This window comes from Sturnus vulgaris, chromosome 13 (genome assembly GCF_052056855.1).
Source record: "Sturnus vulgaris isolate bStuVul1 chromosome 13, bStuVul1.hap1, whole genome shotgun sequence".
Lineage (NCBI taxonomy): Eukaryota > Metazoa > Chordata > Aves > Passeriformes > Sturnidae > Sturnus > Sturnus vulgaris.
Window position 1 is genome coordinate 17629223 of NC_142255.1, and position 21952 is coordinate 17651174.

Genomic DNA, 21952 nt, shown 5'->3' on the forward strand with positions numbered 1-21952 from the left:
AGAGTGGGATCAGCCAGCAGTTTGGTGATAAGTTTGCCACATTCTTTACATCAAGGGAAGCAGCCAATTTCATAGTATAAAAATCAGAGATAAAAAAATAATTTTGGACTTAAAGCCAGGCGTTCTGCTGGAAATCAATATGACTGCTGGTTTTAACTGCCTATAACAATGACCCACACCTCTTGGGAAACAGAGAATCATAGGAATGATTCCTATGTGCCATAGGAATCTTTAGGAACCCGAAAAATATGTCAGACAAGACCATGTGTCCACTGTGGATTATCTTCCTCCAAGATAAACTGTAGCAGCACCAAAAGTCTGGTAGAAAACACCACTCCTGAACCACTACTTCCTAAGTGAAAACTTGCATTTTCAGTTTTTAAAAACGGGTTTTTTATTGTGGCAAATACCAAGAATAACACAAATGGAGAAGAGGCACATAATACAGTAAAACCAAAATTCCTTTTCTTGTACCTGAAGGTCAAAACAGTTCTTGATTTCTGCTGTCAAGTCAGCTTTATCCTACACTGGATATCCTGCTTACTCTCACTTCCTATTTTGAGAGTAAAATGCCTACTTACCATATTCATAACTGTGAGGATGAACCTTTGGGCAGCCTCTGCTCCGTGGTACTGCACCATGTCAGCATCTGCCACCACCAGGGTCTCCACGGTGTACTCGCTGGTGAGGCGAATCGCGTTCCTCCTCTCGCGCCACTCGCTCGTGGGCTTCGCTTTCTTCTGTCTCTTCTTTTCTGAAAAGCCAAAATGCCTTTTAAGGCTGGCAGATCATAATAAAACACTCCCACCCTTTTCAACAAATATTCTTGTGTGTATTCAGGTTGTAACAACCTTTTAAATGAAAGTGTCCTTGGCTGGTTAAAGAAGCCACACCAAGAGACTCCACTGTAGGTACATCTGGGTGCAGAGAGCAGCAGGTGATGTGGAAAGACGGAAGAGGATGGGAAAAAATATAAGTTCAAGCAAAGGAAAAAATTAACTAATTCAAATCAAAATGTTGCAGATAAACCTCTCTTCCTCCCAACTAAAGGGCTGATGCATTAATAATTTGTCTTCTTCTAAGCTGAAAGGTGAACTGTGTTCCACAGGCAGATGAGCAAAGCAGCTGAGGCACGACCAAAGCAGAAATTAAGTTCAGATATGAATTCAAACTTGCTCACTTCACTGCAGCCACAAAATTGTGTTCATGTTTTCAATTGTAAAAATAAAGACGCAAATGAATTAACTAAAACAAATTTATTCTTGCAATAAGAAACAAGAAACATCTAAGATTCACTGAAATTATCTCTGCCCACTGTTCAGCCTGATATACTATGGATACAATACTGACACTGCTATTACTACTGATTTTTTCCTGTGGAAAAGGAAAAAAGTCCTGAAACAGCACAAACACAACATTGAGTTCAAGACTGACAGGGGACAGACCCTAATGGATGATCAGACAAATCCCTCTTATGTCACACAACACGTGCTGACCATTCCCCAGAGCAGAGAATCACTTTTTCATTTTCTCTAGATTTAACCTGAGACCCTCTCTGAGCAAAGCAGCAGCCAGAGCTGAGCTGGTGTTCACTGATCCTGATTTTCCACAGGCTGTTCACCAGCTCCCTGACATAATTCAGCCTGAATTTCCCTTCTTTCCCAGATCATCAGTTTTCCCTGACTGACCCTCCTGAATTCAGGGTGACAAACTCCACCAGCTGCAAGCCCCCCAAAGCCCACCTGAAATGGACTCCCTGACTTCACCCATTCATGCATTTTCTGCCTTGTCAATGTGCACATCTCCACACGTCCATCCCATCTCCTCATTCCCAGTTTTCTTGCAGTCATCCAGTACAACTCTGCACGTGCTTTTCTGCCCAAGGCATCAACTGTCAACACTTGGTACATATTTTAAACTGAGAAAACAACCATGAAATTTGATTTGATTTTTTTTTTTTTAAGAGAGTTTGGAAATATCCCCCTGGGTTGAAAGAGACAGACAGGAGTCTATGGACAAGAAAAAAAAAATGAAAATGTGGGGTGATCATAAATAATGGAAGCTACATGCCAACAGAAAAGATGAAAATAACCAAGTTTCAAGGCCTGTCTTCACATGGGCTGCAGGACAGCTACAGAAAAAGTGCACAATCATGGCAAAGCTGCCCCAGAGCAGAGGATCTCTATAATAAAAATAAAATTTAAAGGATTGACTATATAAGAAAGGAGAGCTGAATGCACTTTGATTTGCCAACTATGAGATGGAGATATCTCCAAACTCCTATGGAACAGCTCACATATTTGTGTGTTATTTTATTCCTTTAATTCCATTCATTTCCCATCCCTCCCTCTGCACAGCAGCACATCTTTAGCTACAGGTCCACAACATTATAATTTAAATACCAAGGAGAAATCAAAGAAAAAAGAAAAGCAGGTGAATTATTTTAGTAAAAACACTGACAATATGGATCTTACTACTATCAATCAGAACCTTCCTGAAAACAGCAGCATTTCCCCATCAAATTCTGATTTTGGCAATCCCCTAATAAATGTTTCCAGGTGGTATAAACCTGTAGAGAAGTTGTTCCTATGGGGGGGCTAAGCCGAGGTTCAACTAAGTCTCAGCCTGGCATTGAATGAGCTGTGTATAAAAGTTTAAGTGGAAGGAAACAATTGGAGTTCTCTGGGTTTTCACTTAAAAATCTATTTTTTGGTGGAAAAGAAGATGTTTGTGTCAGAGGAGGAACCCACTCTGCTGGACTGGAGCTTGCACTCCGGGGAGGTCATGCCATGGTCATTTGCCAGTGTGGTCCCTCCTCCAGAGGCAGATGAAGGAATTGGCACCTCTTTGCAGCTGAACAAAACTCTGCAAGGTGTGACTTTTGGAGAGCAGCAGCCTAAAGGAACTCCTGGCAAAGGGCTGGGCAGTCTTGGTTCACACACAGCCTCTGGCCCCCTCTCCTCCTGTGGACTGGCTGCTTTCCACCAAAGGCTTGGGATTAGAGGATGTGTGTGGAAAACCAGCACCCCACAGGCTGCCTGGAAATGCAGCCAGAGTGACCTGACAGGGAGAATCCAGGCCCTTGCTCCTACCCTCACCTTCACACTGTCCAACTGTAAATTTACCTGCACTTAAACCAGGCAACAAGACTTGAGGGAGCCCACAAAGAGCTCAGGATGTCACTGCTGAACCCTCCAGAACAGGCACAGCAACACTAGCTACTTAAAAAAAGGAGAGGTTTTTCAAATTTTAGCTCCTCCATAGAGTAAATTATTTTATCCTTTCTTTCCACTTTCACAGGGCTCTTTGCATCCTCCTGCCTACCACAAATGCAAATAATTTTCCAGAATAATCAAGCACATAGAGAAAACAACACAGTTGCATGGATGAACCATAACAAAGAGAAATTAAATGCCCAGGTCCTGTATCACAGATGTCTGAGGAAGATCCAAAACCAACAGGAAAAATCCTCATTAAGTGCATTTGCAGCTCATACCTGAAAGTGAGACAGTTTTATGGAGGTATCCAAAAAATAAAAATGCCTCATCTCTAGAGCCTCACTTCAGAAACAAGCCAGCACAGAGAAGTCTCATTCCTGCCCTGCAAGATTTATGGACCATGAGTAGAGAATCCCTCCATGAGTACATGAAACCTCAAACTAAAATAAACATCAGCCATTAAAACAAGGATTAAATGCTTGGTGGATTCTTTATTTGAACAAACTGATGTTACAAATTTTGTGGTGCAGATGTTAAGTGTTAGTGTGAAGGCACAAGAAGCCATAAACCATGGGCAGGAACTGTCAGAGGAGTTTACATTGCAGGGAGCACACAGCACATGATTTTAGGAGTCAGGTGTTCCCTGCTTAAGAGGTCAGAGAATTTCATATGAAATATGAGCTGAAACAGTCAATCTACAGCACAGCACATACATGCTGCAGGTGACTGGGCACAGGGGACATTACTCTTTGGCCAGCCACTCTGACAGTGTGTTATACAGTCCATTGGGCCAAAAAATCCACAAAATTCAGGACTGTGAGGTGAAGGGAGAAGGGTGAAACACCCCCAGATCCTCAACAAGAAATGGCTGTGACACTGCACAAGTTCATTAGGTGACTTTCATTTACCCTCCCCTGGCTCATCACCTCCACGGCCGTGATCACACCACACCCTGCAGTCTTTGCAGTCTCCCCCACAAGGGGAAGAACCAGAGTCCCCACTGTGATCAGAAGCACAACGAGGCTCTTCTGAGGCCTCTGCAGAAAACTCCTGATGTTCAGTGCTTTTTATGGCAACTCAACAGATGTGCAATTCCAGAGCAACCGCCCCAAATGACCTTTTCCTATTACACACCAAAAGCACTGTCTAGCACTGTCTGGCTTTTGGCAGATTCTTGCTGTAAGTGCAGAGTCCTTTCCTGTTCCTCCTACCTCCCTTCCAACTGTATTTCCCAGACTCATCTAAAAGCAACCTCTTCTCCTCCAGTCTTCCACTATTTTTTCCTGCCTAATCTTTCCCTTTGTAATTTTAGCCACCTCATTCTTGTTAAACCCACTGACAGTTTCTGGATGCCGTTCAACAAAAGCCACAAATAAAAGTTAAACTGCAGAATCCTTTCTGCAAGGCCAGATTTCTCCTTAGAAGCTCTTTTCTATTGCTGCCTTAAAAATCCTCTCCAGCTCTTCCTCAGGAGCCCTTTGCTCCTTTCCCTCCTCCCACAACCTCTTTAACATCTCCACGTACCCTCGATGGAGGGCAAGCTCTGTTTCTCCATGTCCTGTTATTTCAGCAGCATAAAAAGGAAGAGAAGGTATCCAAGTGGGGCAAACAGCTAAAATTAATTCTCCCTAAGCCCAGGAGTTTCCAGAGAACCTATGACTGGTACTCACATTAGGCAGGTTTTATTAGCTTCACCTAAAAGTAAAAATCATCACCTCTCTAAAGCAAAACAGAAAGAAAAGGGAGAACCTGCACACAAACCAAGCCTAGATATTAAAGAAAGGAAGTCCTTGAGGTGCATTCTTACTACTCAACCTAAAATCCTCTGTCACTGCTGAATTATCAGAGGGACAGGATGCCACAAAATGTCACTGGTACCAGCAGCAGGATAAAAGCACCTCCCAAAAGATGATTAATCCCAGACATGGAAACATGGAGCCCCTTTGCCTCTGCCAGGATGCAGCACAAGAATTATCTCTGTGCCTTGGCCTGTTATATCTCCACCAAAACCTTGGAATTTCAGATTTACCACAGCCAGGTGATGCCAGTGGGTTGCCTGAAGTTCAGGAATTACAAATGGTTGCTCATTGAAAGAATAGATGATTATAGACTAAGAGCTGTCCTTTCATTTTTAATGCCCTGTCCTATAAAACTGCACCTCCAATTTCTCTCTGACTGGAATGGCACACAAAATCAGACATCAACTGCTAGGAAAAATTACTGCAGAGTAGAATGATCCATTATTCCCTAATTCACCTTCCAAAAATGGTTTTGTTTTGCCTTGGGGTTTTTTTGTTTATTTTTTTTCTCCCAAACAGCCACTTTCATACCAAATCACAAGTTCATGACTATTTCTCTGGCACAGCAGCAAACAAGAACTTGAGACAGAAGTCATGAACTCCGAGCTGCATCTCAGAACACCACTGAGATTTTACTGCAAGGATTATTATCCAAGTTAGTCTGTGGCTTGGACACATCAGTAAAAACCTTATTCTTCTGCAAAACAAACTCAGGCATCAACACAACTCATCAGGACTTTGTTTTAATGGCAGGTCTGTGAGACAGGACAGGGTAAGCACTGTGATCTCTGCTCTGTGGTTCAATTTGTCACCAGGACTCAAAGATTCCCACCTCCTGGATTATGTACACCCATCTCCCATGGACAGGACACTTTCCTGGTGGCACAAACAAGGACTCATGGCAGATAAATAAAACAATTTAGTGCTACAGGAGCAGGCACAGTGAGCATGGCTTGAGCTATTGACAATGGTAACATGGAAGAAGCAAAGACACCTAAAAGATGAGCAATCTACCTTAGTCCAGGATCCATCTCTCTGCTTTTCTAGCCAGAATGATCATGGAATATCCATGAATGTCCCAGGACAAGGACAGTGGACACTGATGATTGAGCTCATCACCACCTGCCAGGTTGGATTCCACTGGGTTCCAGTAAAGCACTCAGCTTTAGCAGGAACCAAGCAAAGGAGCAGCACAGCTGGTCTGGAAGGGGAAGAAATCCATCCACTGCATGTATTTACACTTCATTTTTGTGTCTCTTTTTCACCTTGACTGCAGAGGAAGAAGAACCTGGAGTCCCTCACACTCCTCATGATCCACACTGAGGGAATAATCCAGAAGAGACCTGCAGTAAAGCCTCACTTGCCACACGTGATGGAAAAGGACACTTCTGAACCTCAGACTGCTGCAGGAGGCTGCTGTTTATCAGCCATGAGGAAACAATCACAGGCTTGCAGGGAAAACCCAGACTCCCCTTTTGGAAAAGAAGGGACCTGGAAAAACCAAGGGATTTATCCACAGAAGTGAGACACACTCCCATGGGCAAAATGCTGAGTTCCTGATACAGGGAATCCTTCTGTGCTTGCAAACACTTAATCACATTACATCTTCTGTGGAGCCCATTGTTGAAATCCTGCTTTAATTCTCCAACAGCTGCTTCCTAATATGGACTAATACAGGTTGCATTACATCTCTCTATTTTTAGTGCACATGTTTTTGGCCATAACAACTGGTCTTTCAGGCCAAGTCAAACCTGCAGAGAAAACACAGCTAAGAGACAATGATTAAAGATGGGGAAATGCAACGTAGCAGTAACATGTGTTTAAGATTTATACCTGTTCAGGGAAAGCCTTCCCTACATTTGATACCTGCACACCAGCACTCACTTAAATTATTACCAGCTTTGATAAATTGTTAAAACAGGTTGCAAAGTAACTATGCAGAGAAGCAACACGTTGTTATTTTGTGAATTAAAATATTGATCTTCCTGTTATTTCACTGTATGTGCAGCACATTTGCATTAAAGGAAAACTGGTTCATTTAAGCTGACAAAAGGGTTTAAAGCAAACCCACATTTAAGGGTAATTTATGAGGTCTATATCATAAACATGAAATAACAACCTTCCCTCCAAAGACAAGCTGCTCTCTCTCATGCTCCTGGACTGTATTTTCATCAAATCCTTCCTATGTAAAAAGACTTTAATACATCACTGGAGACTTTTGGAGAAGTTGTAACAAAACTTACTTTTCCCAAAGAAACAGAAAGTTTTATTACATGGTTAGAGGAGATTCCTATGCTTTCACAACATGGTTTGATTGCCTTGAACATTGATATTTTCTCAATATCAAGAAAACCTGAAAAATTTTCACATCCACAGACTGATGGCAAAGAAAACATGCAAAGTATGTGTCCAAATCTCAGCAAATAGTTAAAGTACTGTTGTTCCATGATAGTTAAAAAAATATTTAATTTACTGTAGCTGAGGTTGTGGTGGATATTGTCACATGGAAACAGCTTTATTGTATGTCACAAGGTCACAGAGACAGGGCAAGGAAAGAAACTGTCTCAGGGTTTGGGCACTGCAAAAATCATGTATGATGCCTTAAAAGAGAACCTTCTCTCCTGCCTGGCTCTTCTGCAGGGAATTTCTTACTTGCATGTACTAAAACCTGCAAACAAAACTCCCTTTGACTCCATTCTCTCCATAGCAAAAACACTTCTCCAGGACCTTTGACAAGAAAGTTGTCAGAGTTTGTCCTTAAAACGAGAGCAGGGTGTGACAGGAGGTTTGTACAGATGCTGCCCAGTGTGCAGAGATGAGAAGAGTTTCACATCACTGGTGTGAAGCTATTTCCCATGTTCCTCACGACTCCCTGCTCCAGAGCAAGTGAAACCCAACCTTCCCTTCCTTCCCCCTCGTTGCATGTGCACCTGGAAACCTTTTAATAGGTTTTCTGTTTGCCTCACAGGGGCTCATGTTCATGCCTGAGCAGAAATGTGCATTGTGACTTGAACTCTCTCTCTCTCTTGCTGGATGACAGGTGATAAAAATAAAACATATTCACGTATCATATGACTAACAATAGCACCTGGCCCGTGGTGATGGGATCCCTCCTTTGCTGCTGGAGCACTTTGGAATTTAAACAAAGGAATTAAAACATCAGCCTTAGGATTTTTTTTAACCCATTAGTAGACACTTTCAGGTTCAAATCTCAAGGATCCAGTCATGCAAAACCTTAAGTACTTTCCCATTCTTGACTACAGCCAGATTAATCCTCTTATACAGATTATTCCAGGAGAAATTTGGCTCCCACAAAGTTCTCCTGCAAACCTAAAAATAATTTTGAGTGCTGCAGGACATGTAACACCACTCAGGCTAAAGGAGTTGTTTTAGAAATTTTAACCACCCCTTATCAAACCAGCCTGATGGCATTACCTGGCCCCAAGCCACTTTCCCTCTCCCAAGACTGGGGTCTGCAGGGAGAGCACCACATTTCTGGGGGGCACACAAGGGCAATGCCCTTGGAAAGCTGTGCTCTCTGTCTCCTCAGCAGCACTTCATAATTAAGTTCATTTTGCTTTCTTAAAGTGCTTTTCTGCTTCTCTTCCAAATACTCACACATTACATCATCAAGCACCTTTGTTTTACAAATTATTATTATTAGTTCATATATCACAGGAAATTTGCCATTGAGCAATTTAGCTCTGTTTAAATTTTTATTATATGATCAATAATTAGCATTAAAACTTCAGCTGATGTTTTGTACTTTGATTCCCAAATAACCCCAGATTATGCCATCTACCTCTGAATTACAGAATTTCAAGAAGAAAACACGTATAGAGATGGTTCTTGTGTATTCAGAAAATACAAGAACAGCAGTAAGGGACTGGAAAATGCCCAAGCATGGCAGTTCTGTGCCCTTGAAAAATACTCATTTTATACTGTATTTACACAGACTTGTCTTTTTCTGTCTATGTCGTTCCACAATGCAGGGTCTGTATCTAAGATGTCTGGCATAGAAATATCCCCATGTATTTACAACCTCCAACCTTTCCTGCCAAGTTTTAGCCTGGGTGAGCCAAATTTTAAGCCACTGGAAAACAACCGCTAGTACAAATCTGACCAGTCCACGTTGGTGAGTATCACTGAAAAGAGACCTTTTCCCAGGAGAAACTCTGGAAGCACACCCCTAGATGGTCACTTCCACCCAGTTTTATTAGAAATTGACCTTTTGTCTATCAGACAGGATTAAGTTTTTCGTTTCTAAACTTCTTCTCCACAAAAGTTAATCCAAAGCAGACAGAAGGCAATTAGGTCGTTAATGTGCTGAGCCTATTAACAGCCATGAGTTACATTTATCTCCCTCAATAATGACAAACATCCAGAGGTCTGCCTTTAAGTGGGAAAGCCCATGAGCAACTGCATTATTTTAGCACAGGGCTACTGCCAAGCAGCACTGCAGGGGCTTGGCTCCTTTCTTAGCAGAAGGAATCAGCACCCAAGGATTGGGAATTCTGTTCCCAGCTGTAGCACTGGGTCCCCAGAAGCCTTCAGGAAGCAGGAGGTGCCACTGGAAATACATTTCTCTCAGTGTCTTCTTTTAGTATCTTCATGCTCACTCAGATCCTCTTTCCCTTTGTGATCCAATGTAATTATTACCCCAGTTTCCTTCCTTTAGTCCCTCTCCTCCAGGAGGGAATTCCAGCTCTGCCAAGGACAGGGGAGCATCCTGCCCCTAGAAAAAAGGTCAAAAGGTTCAGTGGCCAAAGGGTGAGGCTGATTTCCTGGACTGATTCGGGTTCAGTTCAGATTTTAACTAATGGCTGTCTCATTTTACAGTGTAAGAATTCTGAAATGCATTTTCTGTGACCACAGGGCTGCAGCACCTATGGAACTTGGCTGGGAAATCAGAGCAGTGCTGAATTCTGATGTTTTCTCTGAAAAGAGACATAAGGGATCTGTAACTGTAACCAGATCCAAGATTTCATTCTCAGAGAATCAGAAAGAAGATTGGCTTAGTCTGAACCCCTGAGAATGATAAACCTGCTGAACTATTAAGAGCTCAGCTCCACACAGGAGAAAAGAAAGGTCCTGGCTGCAAGATTTACCAGCAGCACTGCCAGGGAGGACACAGCTTAGAAGCAGGCACAGGATGTTTTGCTGATGCACAGGTCTGGTTAAACACAAAAACTGAGATACAAAGCCTTACAAGGCAAACTTCAGATTCCTGGCTGCTTGTTCCAGTGAGCTCCTTCAGGCCTCTTCCACTGCTGCTCCCACAAGGAAGCTTTTTGTGCCTCCTGTTGCTGCCACATCCTTCCAGGTCCAGCAGGAGCCCTTGTCCCTGAGCACTCAGCTCTTCCCACACCAGTGATTCTCACTCCTGTACCCAGAAAACTCCCCAGCCCTGCTCCCCATTTTGCCCCTTTGGCAGCCCAGCAGCAGAACCCACTGCTCCATTTATGCAATCCATCCAGGAGAAGGCAGGAGTGGAATGAAAGGAACAGAAAATACAGGGACACTGCAACCTAATGAATAACCCCTCTGCAACACACCCAGAGAGAATTCCAGAAAGGATAGAATTAAATTGCTCCAAAAAAGCCAAAAAGTAGTTTATGCCAGCTGGGAATTTGACTGTGTGGCTTTGAAAGTTGGAGAAGACAGGATATGATCAATGAACAGAGTTGGCCATTTTCTCCAGAAAAATGATAGCAAATTACAATATATAATACAACAGCTGTTTCATCAGATAGAGCTTAAGTTTGATGAGTCAAACAGCAGATAGAAAAAGCAAAATCAAGCTCCTGGTTAAAAAAATCACCTTGATGAACTACATCTGGTAGTTCCAAATGCACACAAGCCCTTACAAAAGCAATTAAAAACCATAAAATAATACAAAGTCTGCTCAGTTGACCCTGATATGGATCATGTGCTAGCCATAAGTAAGAATGATGGCAAGAGAAGCTGAAAAAGAAAGCAGATTGTTTTGAAAGATAAACTGTGCATCTCTTCCATCTCCAGATATCCCTTTATCCTATATGAGCTGGATCCCTGGAGCTGGACTCCACAGATGATACTTCTGATTAAATTATATCAAAGTAGCTGAAGTGATGTTTTCCATACTCTGAAATGTGAGCATCACCATTCTATCCCTGCCTGCTCAGCACAACTCCAGTGGAAAGGTGAGATGGAAGAGCCCAAATCAACACTGACTTCAGTTAAAAAAACCCTGAACCTTTGCTAAAAATCCAGTGAATCCCTCCCTGAGCAGTGGTCACACTGCAAAGGTTAGAGCAGAATTTATCATCTCACAAGTCCAATGTCACAGCACATGCCCTGACAACCTCATGTCTGTGATGTGACTCCTGCCTGAAGCAGCAACAGGATTCTCACACTTGCCATCCTTCCCCAGCTCCAGCTGCCCAACCAGCCAGAATTACAAAATACAAACAGAACTCCCGTGGATGCTCTCTGGAGCCACTCCAAGCTCACCTGCCACAACCTTGCAGTGCTCCTCAGGGCCGTGGGGCTTGCTGGGGGGGCCGGGTTTGGTGGAACGTCTCCTCCTGATGAAATGTTCCTTCCCACTGAACGAGGTCTCAGATGCATTCACAGGCTGGATCAGCAGCTGCTCTGATCCAAGCTGGATGTAGCCAACCTGTCCACAAAACAGAACAAAAAAAACCCCATCAGTTTGGTACCCAAGACTTGTCTATCCAAGCCAGTGTGAAACCCAGGTCATTTCACTGCAATCATTTGCAGTGTGAGGAAATCATGTGATTACAGTTGTGTTCAGTCTGTGTAATACAGATTAAAGAATTTCATCTGCTTATTTAATTTTATATCACTGAGCACTATTTAGAAACAATGCACAAAGGAAAGGTGGGGATTCCTGTCAACACTTTTCCTTTCACTTCTACCTCTCCCTTCAGACACAGCCCCACAAATGTGTGTTTTACGAGATGCTCAGCTCACGTGAGGACAAATAAATCCTGTTAACAGAAATCCCTTCAAAATCACCTCTCCAACTGCCAGGATTGCCCTGCTATTGAATGACATTTACTATCCCAGAGCACAGAGGTGACACTGCCTGCATACAGGAGGTCCCTGTGTGTACCACCCTCACAAGGAACACTGAGTTGCAACACTGAGTGATGCCAAGTGTGACTTGCACAGCCACATGTATTTTTTGGGACCAAACACTTCTTCCTGACTACACTGAGGGCCACATAGTCAGCTCTGCTCTCCCTGCAAGCCTCAGGTTGGGTTTCAGAGGTGAAGTCAGGAATGGACTGTTGCACTGTCCCAGTTTCAGGATTTTCCACAATCCTTGGAATAAGTGACACTAGGAAGGCAAAGACCCTGCCTAAATAACTCCATAGGGTCCAGGTCAGAGCACTAAATCCCTGCCTTCCTTGCACCAAGTCCAGAATTTACACCAGGGCTGGCAAGAACACCTTTGGAAGCCAGCTTCTGCCCCAGGAGAGCCCTCCTCTGCTCACAACCCAGCGCTTTTAAGGGGTTTTTTTATGCTTTTTCCACTCCTTTTCTGGCATGAAAATAAGAGAGTGAAAGCAAAGTTATCACCTTAAAACTTAACAAAGCCTCCAGGTTTAGTAATCAACACTGAGGTTGTAACACTTTGCACAAAGTGAGTATTTACAACGAGGGGTTCTTACTTTTCATTGTAGTAATCCAGTGATTATTTATATTGCAATTAAAAGTCTCAAAACACAGCTCTGCCATGTATCTCCCCCTTGAGAGAAGTCTTGAGGTCTGATTTAACTTCTGTTAACAACAAAAGGGCTCACCTGGTCTGCCAGGATTGTGCACCTGAGAGGTAAAGGTGCTTCCAGAGAGCTCCAACACCCATCCTATACATAAAAAGAGAGGCCAGATTTTTCTGGTCCCCCCCTCCCCACGTTCTGTGCCAGCCAGGCAACTCTCCAAAGAAATGCTCTGCACGTACATCCAAAAGCTGTATGTTCAACAGCTGACTGTACTAATATGATTTATAATATACATTACATACATACTGGATATTGTACATTTCCACACCTCCCTGCCAAATTCGGTCCTCACGTACACCCAGGAAATCCCTTTGGCCCAGTATTTCCAGCAAAAGGAATTTCTGCTAGCAGAAATGAGAGCTCTCCTCCTTTGACAGCCACACAAACTGAACAGCATTCAGGGAAACCAGCGTTTCTCAGAAAGGGTCACTGATTTATAAAAGAGTGCTTGGACAAAAACAGAACTGTAAAAGTTGGTGTCTCCACTGGCCATGGCTGCAAAGCACAGCAGAGACAATCAGTCCCCTGTCTCTGAGGAGCCAAGAGACACCTCTTTGGGGGTCTTCCAAAAGAGACCTTGCTCTTGGAGCAGGGGAATTGCTAAAGGATAAAATGCCTTGGCACTTCCCATATACAGAGAAAACCCAACATTATTCCTAGGCCCTATGGAATGCTCACCAGTTTACAAGAGCCACTCTGCCCTGGAGTGTCCACAGGGCTGGCTGCCTTTTCACTTAAATCACAAGTTGGGCTTTGTAAGAATTGCTTCAGAGACAGCAAAAGCTCTGGTGACTTGTTCTTCCAGCCTCCTTTACGATGTTCTCCACTACTTCCCCTCCTTGTTCCAACATTCCAGCTGGGAGGTAGCCCCAGCCCCCTTTTTTAATATAGGTTTTAATTATTTAGAAGAAGGGTTGTAAATCTGGTGCCATGGTACTAAACGCCACACCAGAGCTCCTGACAGACTGCCAACCATGTCAGCTGGTGCCAAAAATATATAAGAAGAAGTCAGTTTCATCACCACCCCACATTATCCCAATTTTCTGGCATCAAGAGTGAAAATAATTTAAACCATTGGAAAAGACTTATGTTTCACATTTGCTGTGGAATTGTGAAACCTATGGAGTGAAAGAGCCGTGAGTCTTCACCCTGGAATAAGTTGGGAGGCATCTCAAGCTCAATCTGACAAGGCAAATAGAGCTTCAAGCAGGAAAGCTTTGCAGGATTGGGCCTGTAAAGTGTCTCTAGGAAGTTAAAAATTCCCCAGACTTTCCAGTTGGGTTCTAAAGAGTCCCCAAACCTGTTGGCCCAGAAAAGATCTTTTGGACCCTGTAACTTGAATAGTCTGGTCATTATTTTGCTTTTTCCATAAGAAATGCATCCTTCAAATCCTCCAGACCCTGCTCTGTGCTAATCCCAGCATGAGAGATCAGACCTCAGCCCTGGACAGGGGCTCTGTGCTTTTCTTCTCTTGTCTGTACGAGTTCAGGGACTGCAGAAGGCTTTGGATTTTGAAGATAAGGAAGTAAAACAGAACCCTCAGAGCTGCTTTTCCCATATCTCTGGAAATCATTCCAATTGAGCAAAATGCTTTGGATCTGCCAATTCCTGTTTGCTTGGGGAGATGCATATCAAAACCTGGGATACTCCCTCCCATCCTTCTCTCTCTGTGGGAGCCCAGGATCTGGGATTGCTGAATGTTGAGAAAATCAACTGCTGCCCAACCCCACCATCCTGGAGACACAGGAGTCATCAGGAGCCCAAGAATTCAGAGTACAGGAGTTCACCATCGTCTGCATAAATTTTACCAATTTAATTTTGACCATGCAGACCACACAGCTGACAGAACCCCACAGCTCTGCTAACAGAAAAGGCTGGAATGATTTCAGCCTCCAAAGGCAGGCAAACTGACAAGTTGATTAAAACAAACAATAATCCACACTTCCCACTACAGCCCCACTCAGCACTGCGCTCAACAGTGGCAAGATCTTTCACATTAAGGATATTTCATACCCTTATTTTAGAAGTCAGCTCAACAGTGCTCACCACCAAAACACTCCCATGTGCTCTTATCTTATGTTTCACATACACAGAGGTCACTCCAGCAACCTGCTCACTCTGTGATCTACTCTTGTATTACTCCTCTGCTACAAATCATCTTCCAGTGGAGCTTTCCTTGGGCTAAATGACAGCCCAAGGGAAAGGAGGAAGGTCCTCACACTGTGTCACTGGAATGACAGTGGTAACACAGCCTTTGTATGACCCCATCCTGCCTCCTTTGCCTTCACTGCTCTCTGTGCCCTGGTAGTGCTGGTGCAGGCACTGAAGCGCCAGGACTTGCTCAGAACAGGGATCCAAATTCTCAGTGCTCTCTGCACATGGTTCCCAACCTTCCCTCATGTTAATACTCTCCAACAGTTACACTGTTTTTCCAGCCCTTTTTATTTTCACAACATCTTTGAAGGAGATCTGTGAAATGCTGAATCTTTAACAGATTTTTCTCTTGCTGCTAAATGTTCATTAGTTACATACATACGAACATGTTGAAAAGAGAACAGATTTAAACATCTGACAAATTCCATCCCCTTCTCAATTTCTCAACTGTAACGCTGTAAATCGTTGTTTAACCATTTCCTCAAAGTTAAAAGGAAGTCAATGTTTAAAGCGAAGAACAAAACAACCCACAAATACAGTTTAATAAACTTCATGTGGGTTTTAGTCCCACCCTTATTAACCATGTTTCAGATTTGGTTGGTTATTATTTAAAAGTGCAATTTCAAGCAAATTGAAAAGAAGAGCTTTAAATTAAGACTAGTTGCAGAGTCATTTCAGGTTTACACTCAGCTCTGAGAGCAGACCATACCTAGGAATATCTGTCCTGGCCCCCAACTCTGCTAAAGAAGGAAACCCCAACATGCTCTCCCTCTTGTCTACTGTGGAAGAGGAAAGAAGATCCCAGCACAAGGAAACCCAGCACAGTAATTTTAAGAGGTTTAACTTTTCAGCTCATGGCCCAGCTATGGATGAATGCCAAACAGCTCCTCTCCCAGACAGGAGAGTTCAGCAGAGCTGAAGGTTTCCTCAGGGGAAATTGTATCATGTTATAATCCCCACACGCCTGCTCTGCCCTGCTTCCCACAGCAGCAGAGGCTCCTGAGTCACCTGAAGGGCAGCACCACCCTGGTGCACACAGAAAACCCTTCACTGGCCAGGGATGGAGCTCAGTGAGCTGCAGCATCTGCTCTGAACCAGGCACCACCTCCCTCTGCAGTGAATGAAGGAAAGCAAATTCCTCCAGAGGGACAATTCACCGACCTAAGGTACCTATGGCACAGCATGAACCATCAGGGAAGTGCTCACCATATCACTCACTCACCCCTCACAACCAGACTGGCCTAAACCTGCCAGGCTGTGGCCTCTTCTGCATCCTTGCTCCTCTCTTTTCCAAGGACAGAGCAGATTTACTGTTTTACCAGGAGTACTTGGAGTTACTACTCATTCCCTGGAGGCTGCAGTCCAACCCACTCAGTTCTCTCTGCCCTCACTGCCCTTCCAGACAGGACCCAAGCTAACACCTGGACATCCAGGACCTGCAAGGCATTATCACCCAGTGGAAATCAGTGGGATGAGACCTTAGAGGAAGAGGTCCAGATAGATGTTCTTATCATCTGTACATCTACACCCTCAAAAAGTTTATGGATGGTCCCAAGTGAACAGGACACACCAGAATGAAGAGCCACCACTCAGAAATATTTTAACAAACTGGAAGATTTTCCCACCAGGAGATGCAGGAAGTCAAATGTACACAAAGCTTGGAAGAAAAGGAACCCTTTTCTTCTCGGAGTAGATTGTATGAGACATTACTACAAAATATTTAGGTTTTCCCAACTTCCAGCATGCATTTCTTAAGGTGTAGTTTCGATTAGTCTATTCTACTCCACACAGAGAAAAAACTGTTCTCATCCCACGAGCCCTTGTAATGGGACCACCATCCATTTCCACGAATCCAGTCTGCACAAGGAAGTTCAAAGGAGACAAAACTGGGGTGTGAAAATGTTACATGAACCAGCATGAACAGGAGGGAGGCACAAAGTCTTCACTTAACTCAATTGAAAAGGACAAGCAACTTTATTTAGGGACAAGCCAAAGAGTAATCCTGAACCCAAGATCAAAGATGCTGGATTTTAAAATGGAAGTTATTTAGAATCAAACCTCTAAATGCATCCCAGCGATTTTTACCTTTTAGTTCCTGAACAGTTTTCAAGTTAATTTCTACGTATAATGCTTATTTTGACATGGACTCATGACCCTCTTAAAACTGTAACTGTTTTCAAAATGTAGGTATGAGAAATATGAAAAGCCTACACCCTCTGTAAGGGGCTGATGCTGCAGTTCAGCACTTCAGCATGTGACAGGGACCCAATTGTGGCCTTACAAAGCTGGAAATTTCAAAAAAATAAAGTTTCCTGTACTGGCTGCTGTCTTTTAGTGATGGTCCCAGAGGCTGCAGACCTGCCTGTGAGCGGCCAGCACCAGGGAAGGACAGTGCAGCCCTGAGCTGTGGCCACAATCCAAGTGTTGGCACAGCTGCACTCCCCAGAGGACGGTGCTGCCAAGGGGAAGGCAGCAGCACTTTCCAGGAACACGGTGCCTCCTGTCTGGGCTGAATTCCCAGCTTGTCACAAGGAACAGGAGGGCTGGAGCATCCTCACACGAGGTATTTCAGCTGTACTTCAATGATCAGACCTTGGGTACAGCAGTCCTTACCTCAGCGTGACCTCACACAGCCCCGAGAGCACTGCCACCCTTCCCAAAGCAGGAAGCTACAGCAGCATCTGTGAGCAGATCTTAAAAACCAGACCCCAACCTTCAGATGCCACACTGGGAATCTGATATCATCACCAGGAAGCAATTGCTCAGTCTGGCTGCGGCTCAATTTTCATGCCACTGTGTCAGGGATTTTGTTTTTACTAGAACTCCACTTGCCCTGATCATTTTATATCACTTTTGGTATGATTTATGGCATGGCTGAGAATATGATTACAGCAAGGCCTGAGCCAGCTGAAGATCAAGACACAGCATTACTGCCCACTCTGCTTCTTAGCAACTATTTTTTCTGAAGGAGATGTCCAGATCACCCAGTTAAGAGTCCAATGAGCATTCCCCTGCTGGAATTTTCAGGAAATCCCCCACTGCAGCCCTAGAACTGCTCAGAAGACAAATGCCAGGACAAACAGGCTGCAAGGTTTCCACTAGCAAGGTCTTTCCTCTAGCCCAGCAGGTCTGGCCCATGTCCCACCTCTGAAGCTGAGGGCAAAGCCTTACTCTTTCTGCAGCAAACAGGGCTCAAGGAAGCAATGGGAAAATAATTTTTTAAAAAAAACCAGTGGTCTTAGTATTTTAAATAGCCGACAGAAGGCAAAAAATTTTTAGCTTTAGAGTTTCCAGCTCTCAGTTCAACTCATGGCAGATTAAAGACTTCCTAGACAATTTGGGGCAAACTTTTGGTTCTTCTGATCCCAGAAAACAACTTACCACTAAATTGCACAGCTTTCACTACAGGTATGCTGGTTTAGTGTGGCCACTGCAAAAGGCTGTGTGAACACTGGAAACAGCTTAAAATGTGAGATGTTTCATGTTTAAAGACAGACTTAAGAAACCAAAATGGTCCACTTAGCTAGAGAATAAGAAGGTTCATCTACATGATGGCATGGATTATTTCAATGAAACTATTTCAATAATTAATGAGGTTCATCTTAAGTTTCGTTTCATCCATCTTAAGTTCAGGCTCATCCTCAAGATATTGGTGTTTTGGGTTCTCTAGTTTTGAGCTCACAAGGGTGTTTTAACCTGAACTCACTCAAATGTACCAAGCATCTGCTTTTAGCCCTTTCCCATTCCTAGTGATCATCTGAATGAAGAGGATGAATGGATGGATTCCTCTAACAGGGAAGGAGTATCCCAACATGCAGAAACACCTCTCTCTCAACACATCTGCCCACACCACTCTCAGCACTCCCAGGACCAGGTGCACAGGCAAAGGCAAGCAGAGCTTTACCAACACTGTCACTAACACACAGGGCTTTGTCTCCAAGAGGTGGCACAAACCAGCAGCTTTGACACTGACCCCAGGCTGATCCAGCTCAGTCACGTCAATTTCGCCATTGCTTAGAATTGCTATGATCCAAACAGGTACTGCAATATTGCTGTTCACTTTTGCTGAGTAGTGAGCAAAGACTAACTAGTCTTGTCTCCTTTTCAGCTTTTCTGCTGGGAATTTTGCCAAGCTTTTTCACCCCCTCCTCCATTCCCTGATCTCAGGCAGTTAATACTGTGCCTACAACTACATTCCTATTTTTTTAAAGGTTCCTCCTCTGCTTGTTTGTGCTTTCCAGCTTTGGAAGCCCAGTAAGATTAACAAAATACGCTTGCTGACAAGAGCATAGAGCTGTTAGTGATTTAAGGCTTGAACTAGAGATATTAGTTCTAAGCTTCCCTCAGTGGAACTCAGCTCAACTTCCAGTGCCACTCAGACCTCAGCATCTCTGTTTGTTGGGGGTTTTTAATCCTGAGGCACAGCGCCCTCAAATGGCTCCAGAACGAAGGCTGGAGCCCCGAGGGCAGAGCATGAACTGCTTCTCACTACGGTTTAAGGATAAATCTCCATCATCAGGTCTGTTCTGACAAGCACACTTCCCAGGACCATCTGCTGGAAATCATTGCCCCACTGACTTCCTGAAGTACTTTCAAGCTATGAACAATAATTGCGAACTATTCAGTGTCTTAAGCATCTCAGTCTCCACCACTGAGAAACTTTCTGTCCTACACAATATCACCTGCTCCTACCAGGACGCTCAGAGGAGAGCCAGGCCCTGCAGAGCCACCTGGAACTACAGCCTGGGGCAGAGAAATCCTGACACTTGTGGTGGGAAAAGCACCCCTGAGTGGGATGTTCCTCAGAGCATCCTGGAGCTGGCTGAACACAGCTCCCAGTGAACAGCCCAACACTGACGGCAGGGGCCTGGGAAGAGCCAGCTGCAGAGCTGCCACAGGATCAAGCCAGGATGGCACCAAATAATGCCCAGTAGGACACAGCCACCTGCCCCATGGCTGGGAGACAGTGACACAAGGTGTTTCCTCCACCAGGACGCTCCACTACAGCACCCTCGGGCTCTGCTGCCCACCCACAACAGAACCACAGGGACTGAGGCCCCTCAGGGATGGCTGAGACAGCTCCACAGTGGAGAGCCAGGATGGGAGAACACCCACCACGGACAGCGGCGGTGCTCGACAGGGCCCGGGAGGTGAGGGGACAGGAGGGTCACCTCACTGAGAGCAGGTGAAGCGCAGGCATAGGGCTGACAGTACCAGCGCTGAGGGGAGCGGGGGGCGATGGCAGTGCCAGCCCTGAGGGGAGCAGGGGTGGGATGGCAGTGCCAGCCCTGAGGAGGGAAGCGGGGGTGGGATGGCAGTGCCAGCCCTGAGGAGGGGAGCGGGGGTGGGATGGCAGTGCCAGCCCTGAGGAGGGAAGTGGGGGGAGATGGCAGTACCAGCCCGGCGCAGGTGCTGAGGGAGGCGAAGGAGTCGCTGCGGTTCAGCGCGTGTCCCGAGTAGAAGCAGAGCCGCTCCCGCGGGGGCCGCCGCGCCTCCCCGCGCCGCTGCTCCACCGCGAAGCCCCGGGCCAGGAAGCGCAGGTCGCGGCGGAGGTGCAGGTACAGCTCGGCGCCGGCGGTGGGCAGGCGGAGCAGCACGGCCTCCTCCTCCTCCTCCTGCTCCGCCGCTGCCCGCCGGCGCCGGGGGCCGCCGCGATCCCCTCCGGGCGGCAGCAGGTGGATCTTCTCCAGCGGCACTCGCTCCGGGATCACCACTTCCAGCTCCGCTCCGCCAGCTGCAGGCGAGAAGGAGAGAGGCTCAGGCGCTCGCACCCCGCAGCCGCGGCCCGACGGACGGCCGGGGGCTGCGGCACCCCCCGCTCCCCGGGACAGCCCCGCGCTCGGGTTTCAGCGCAGACAGCCCCGCGCTGGAAACTGTGAACGGGCTGCGCAGACAATGGAGCCAGCGGAGCACGGCGATTTATTTCTCTCTATATACACATATATTAGAGACAGAAGCGTGCAGGGAAGAGAGGAATAGAGTAAACGCTAAAGCTACTTGTATCATTAAACTATATATATATATATAGCTGAGACACAAGCATCGCATTTCACCAACCCCAATAAAATCTGCAGGGAGAAGGGGAAAAGCAGAACGAGCCGCAGCAGCAGCCAAGGACAGTCAGCAGCTTTCCACATGGAACGCTACAGCAGCAGCGGGAGGACAGGAAAAGAAAATACAAAAGCCTGGAGCAATTCATCCCGCGGGCTGGGACCGCGGCCACGCAGGGGATGCGGTGCGTGCCCTGCGCTCCGCGCCCGCACGCTGCCACCCGGGACCGGACCCTGTCAGTGCCGCTGGGGAAGGAGAACCGGGGCGGCAGGGAGCGCTACCTGTGCCGGTGTCCAGTCCGCAGAGCAGCAGGCAGGGCACGACGAGGGGCAGGAGGCAGCCGTCAAACATGGTAGTGCGGCGGCGGAGCCGAGCGCGCAGCGCGACTACGGGAGCGCGGCCCGAGTGCGCCCTGCCCGCCCTCGGCACCGGGGATCGCCGCGGCGCGCGCCCGGCCACGCCCCCCACCGCGGCTCCCAGCGCCCATTGGCGGCGACGGCCGCCGGGACACGCCCCCCCGCTCCCCCATTGGCTGCACGCCGGCGGCGCCGCGCGGGGGGAACGCACGTGGACGCGGGCGGCCGGCAGGGGGCGCCCTCTCCTGCCCCGGCCCGGCCCCTGAGGGACCCGCGGGGCCGCTCCGGGACCCGGTGTCGGTTCGGGACATCCCGGCCGGGTCAGGGGCTCTGACGGGCGCCCCTTCGTGCTTCCTCCGTCTCCCTTTCCTCATCACTAACTGAATTTAGACACTGCTACGGCAGCTCGCTTGAGAAAGTCCTGTTCCTTTCCCAGCACCATCCACAGGACAGATGCCAGGCCTTGGAAGACCAGGAAAAAAATATCATAGAATATCATAGAATGGGTTAGATTGGAACGCACCACAGAGGGGCATCTGGTCAAACCTCCCTGCTCAAGCACGATCATCCCAGACCCCAGTATA

The 21952-nt window shown here is 46.1% G+C and overlaps 1 protein-coding gene across 1 annotated transcript in view; it reads right to left on the reverse strand.

Moving 5' to 3' along the window:
* The window catches only part of ADAMTS17 (ADAM metallopeptidase with thrombospondin type 1 motif 17), a 157268-nt gene extending 135905 nt beyond the window's left edge, over window positions 1-21363 (reverse strand). The window contains exons 1-4 of the mRNA XM_088172812.1: window positions 21294-21363; window positions 20358-20695; window positions 11510-11675; window positions 582-754 (exon numbers count right to left, since the gene is read on the reverse strand). Of these exons, the coding sequence (XP_088028938.1) occupies window positions 582-754; window positions 11510-11675; window positions 20358-20695; window positions 21294-21363 (747 nt within the window). The remainder of the gene's footprint in view (window positions 1-581; window positions 755-11509; window positions 11676-20357; window positions 20696-21293) is intronic.
* Window positions 21364-21952: the final 589 nt, after the last annotated feature.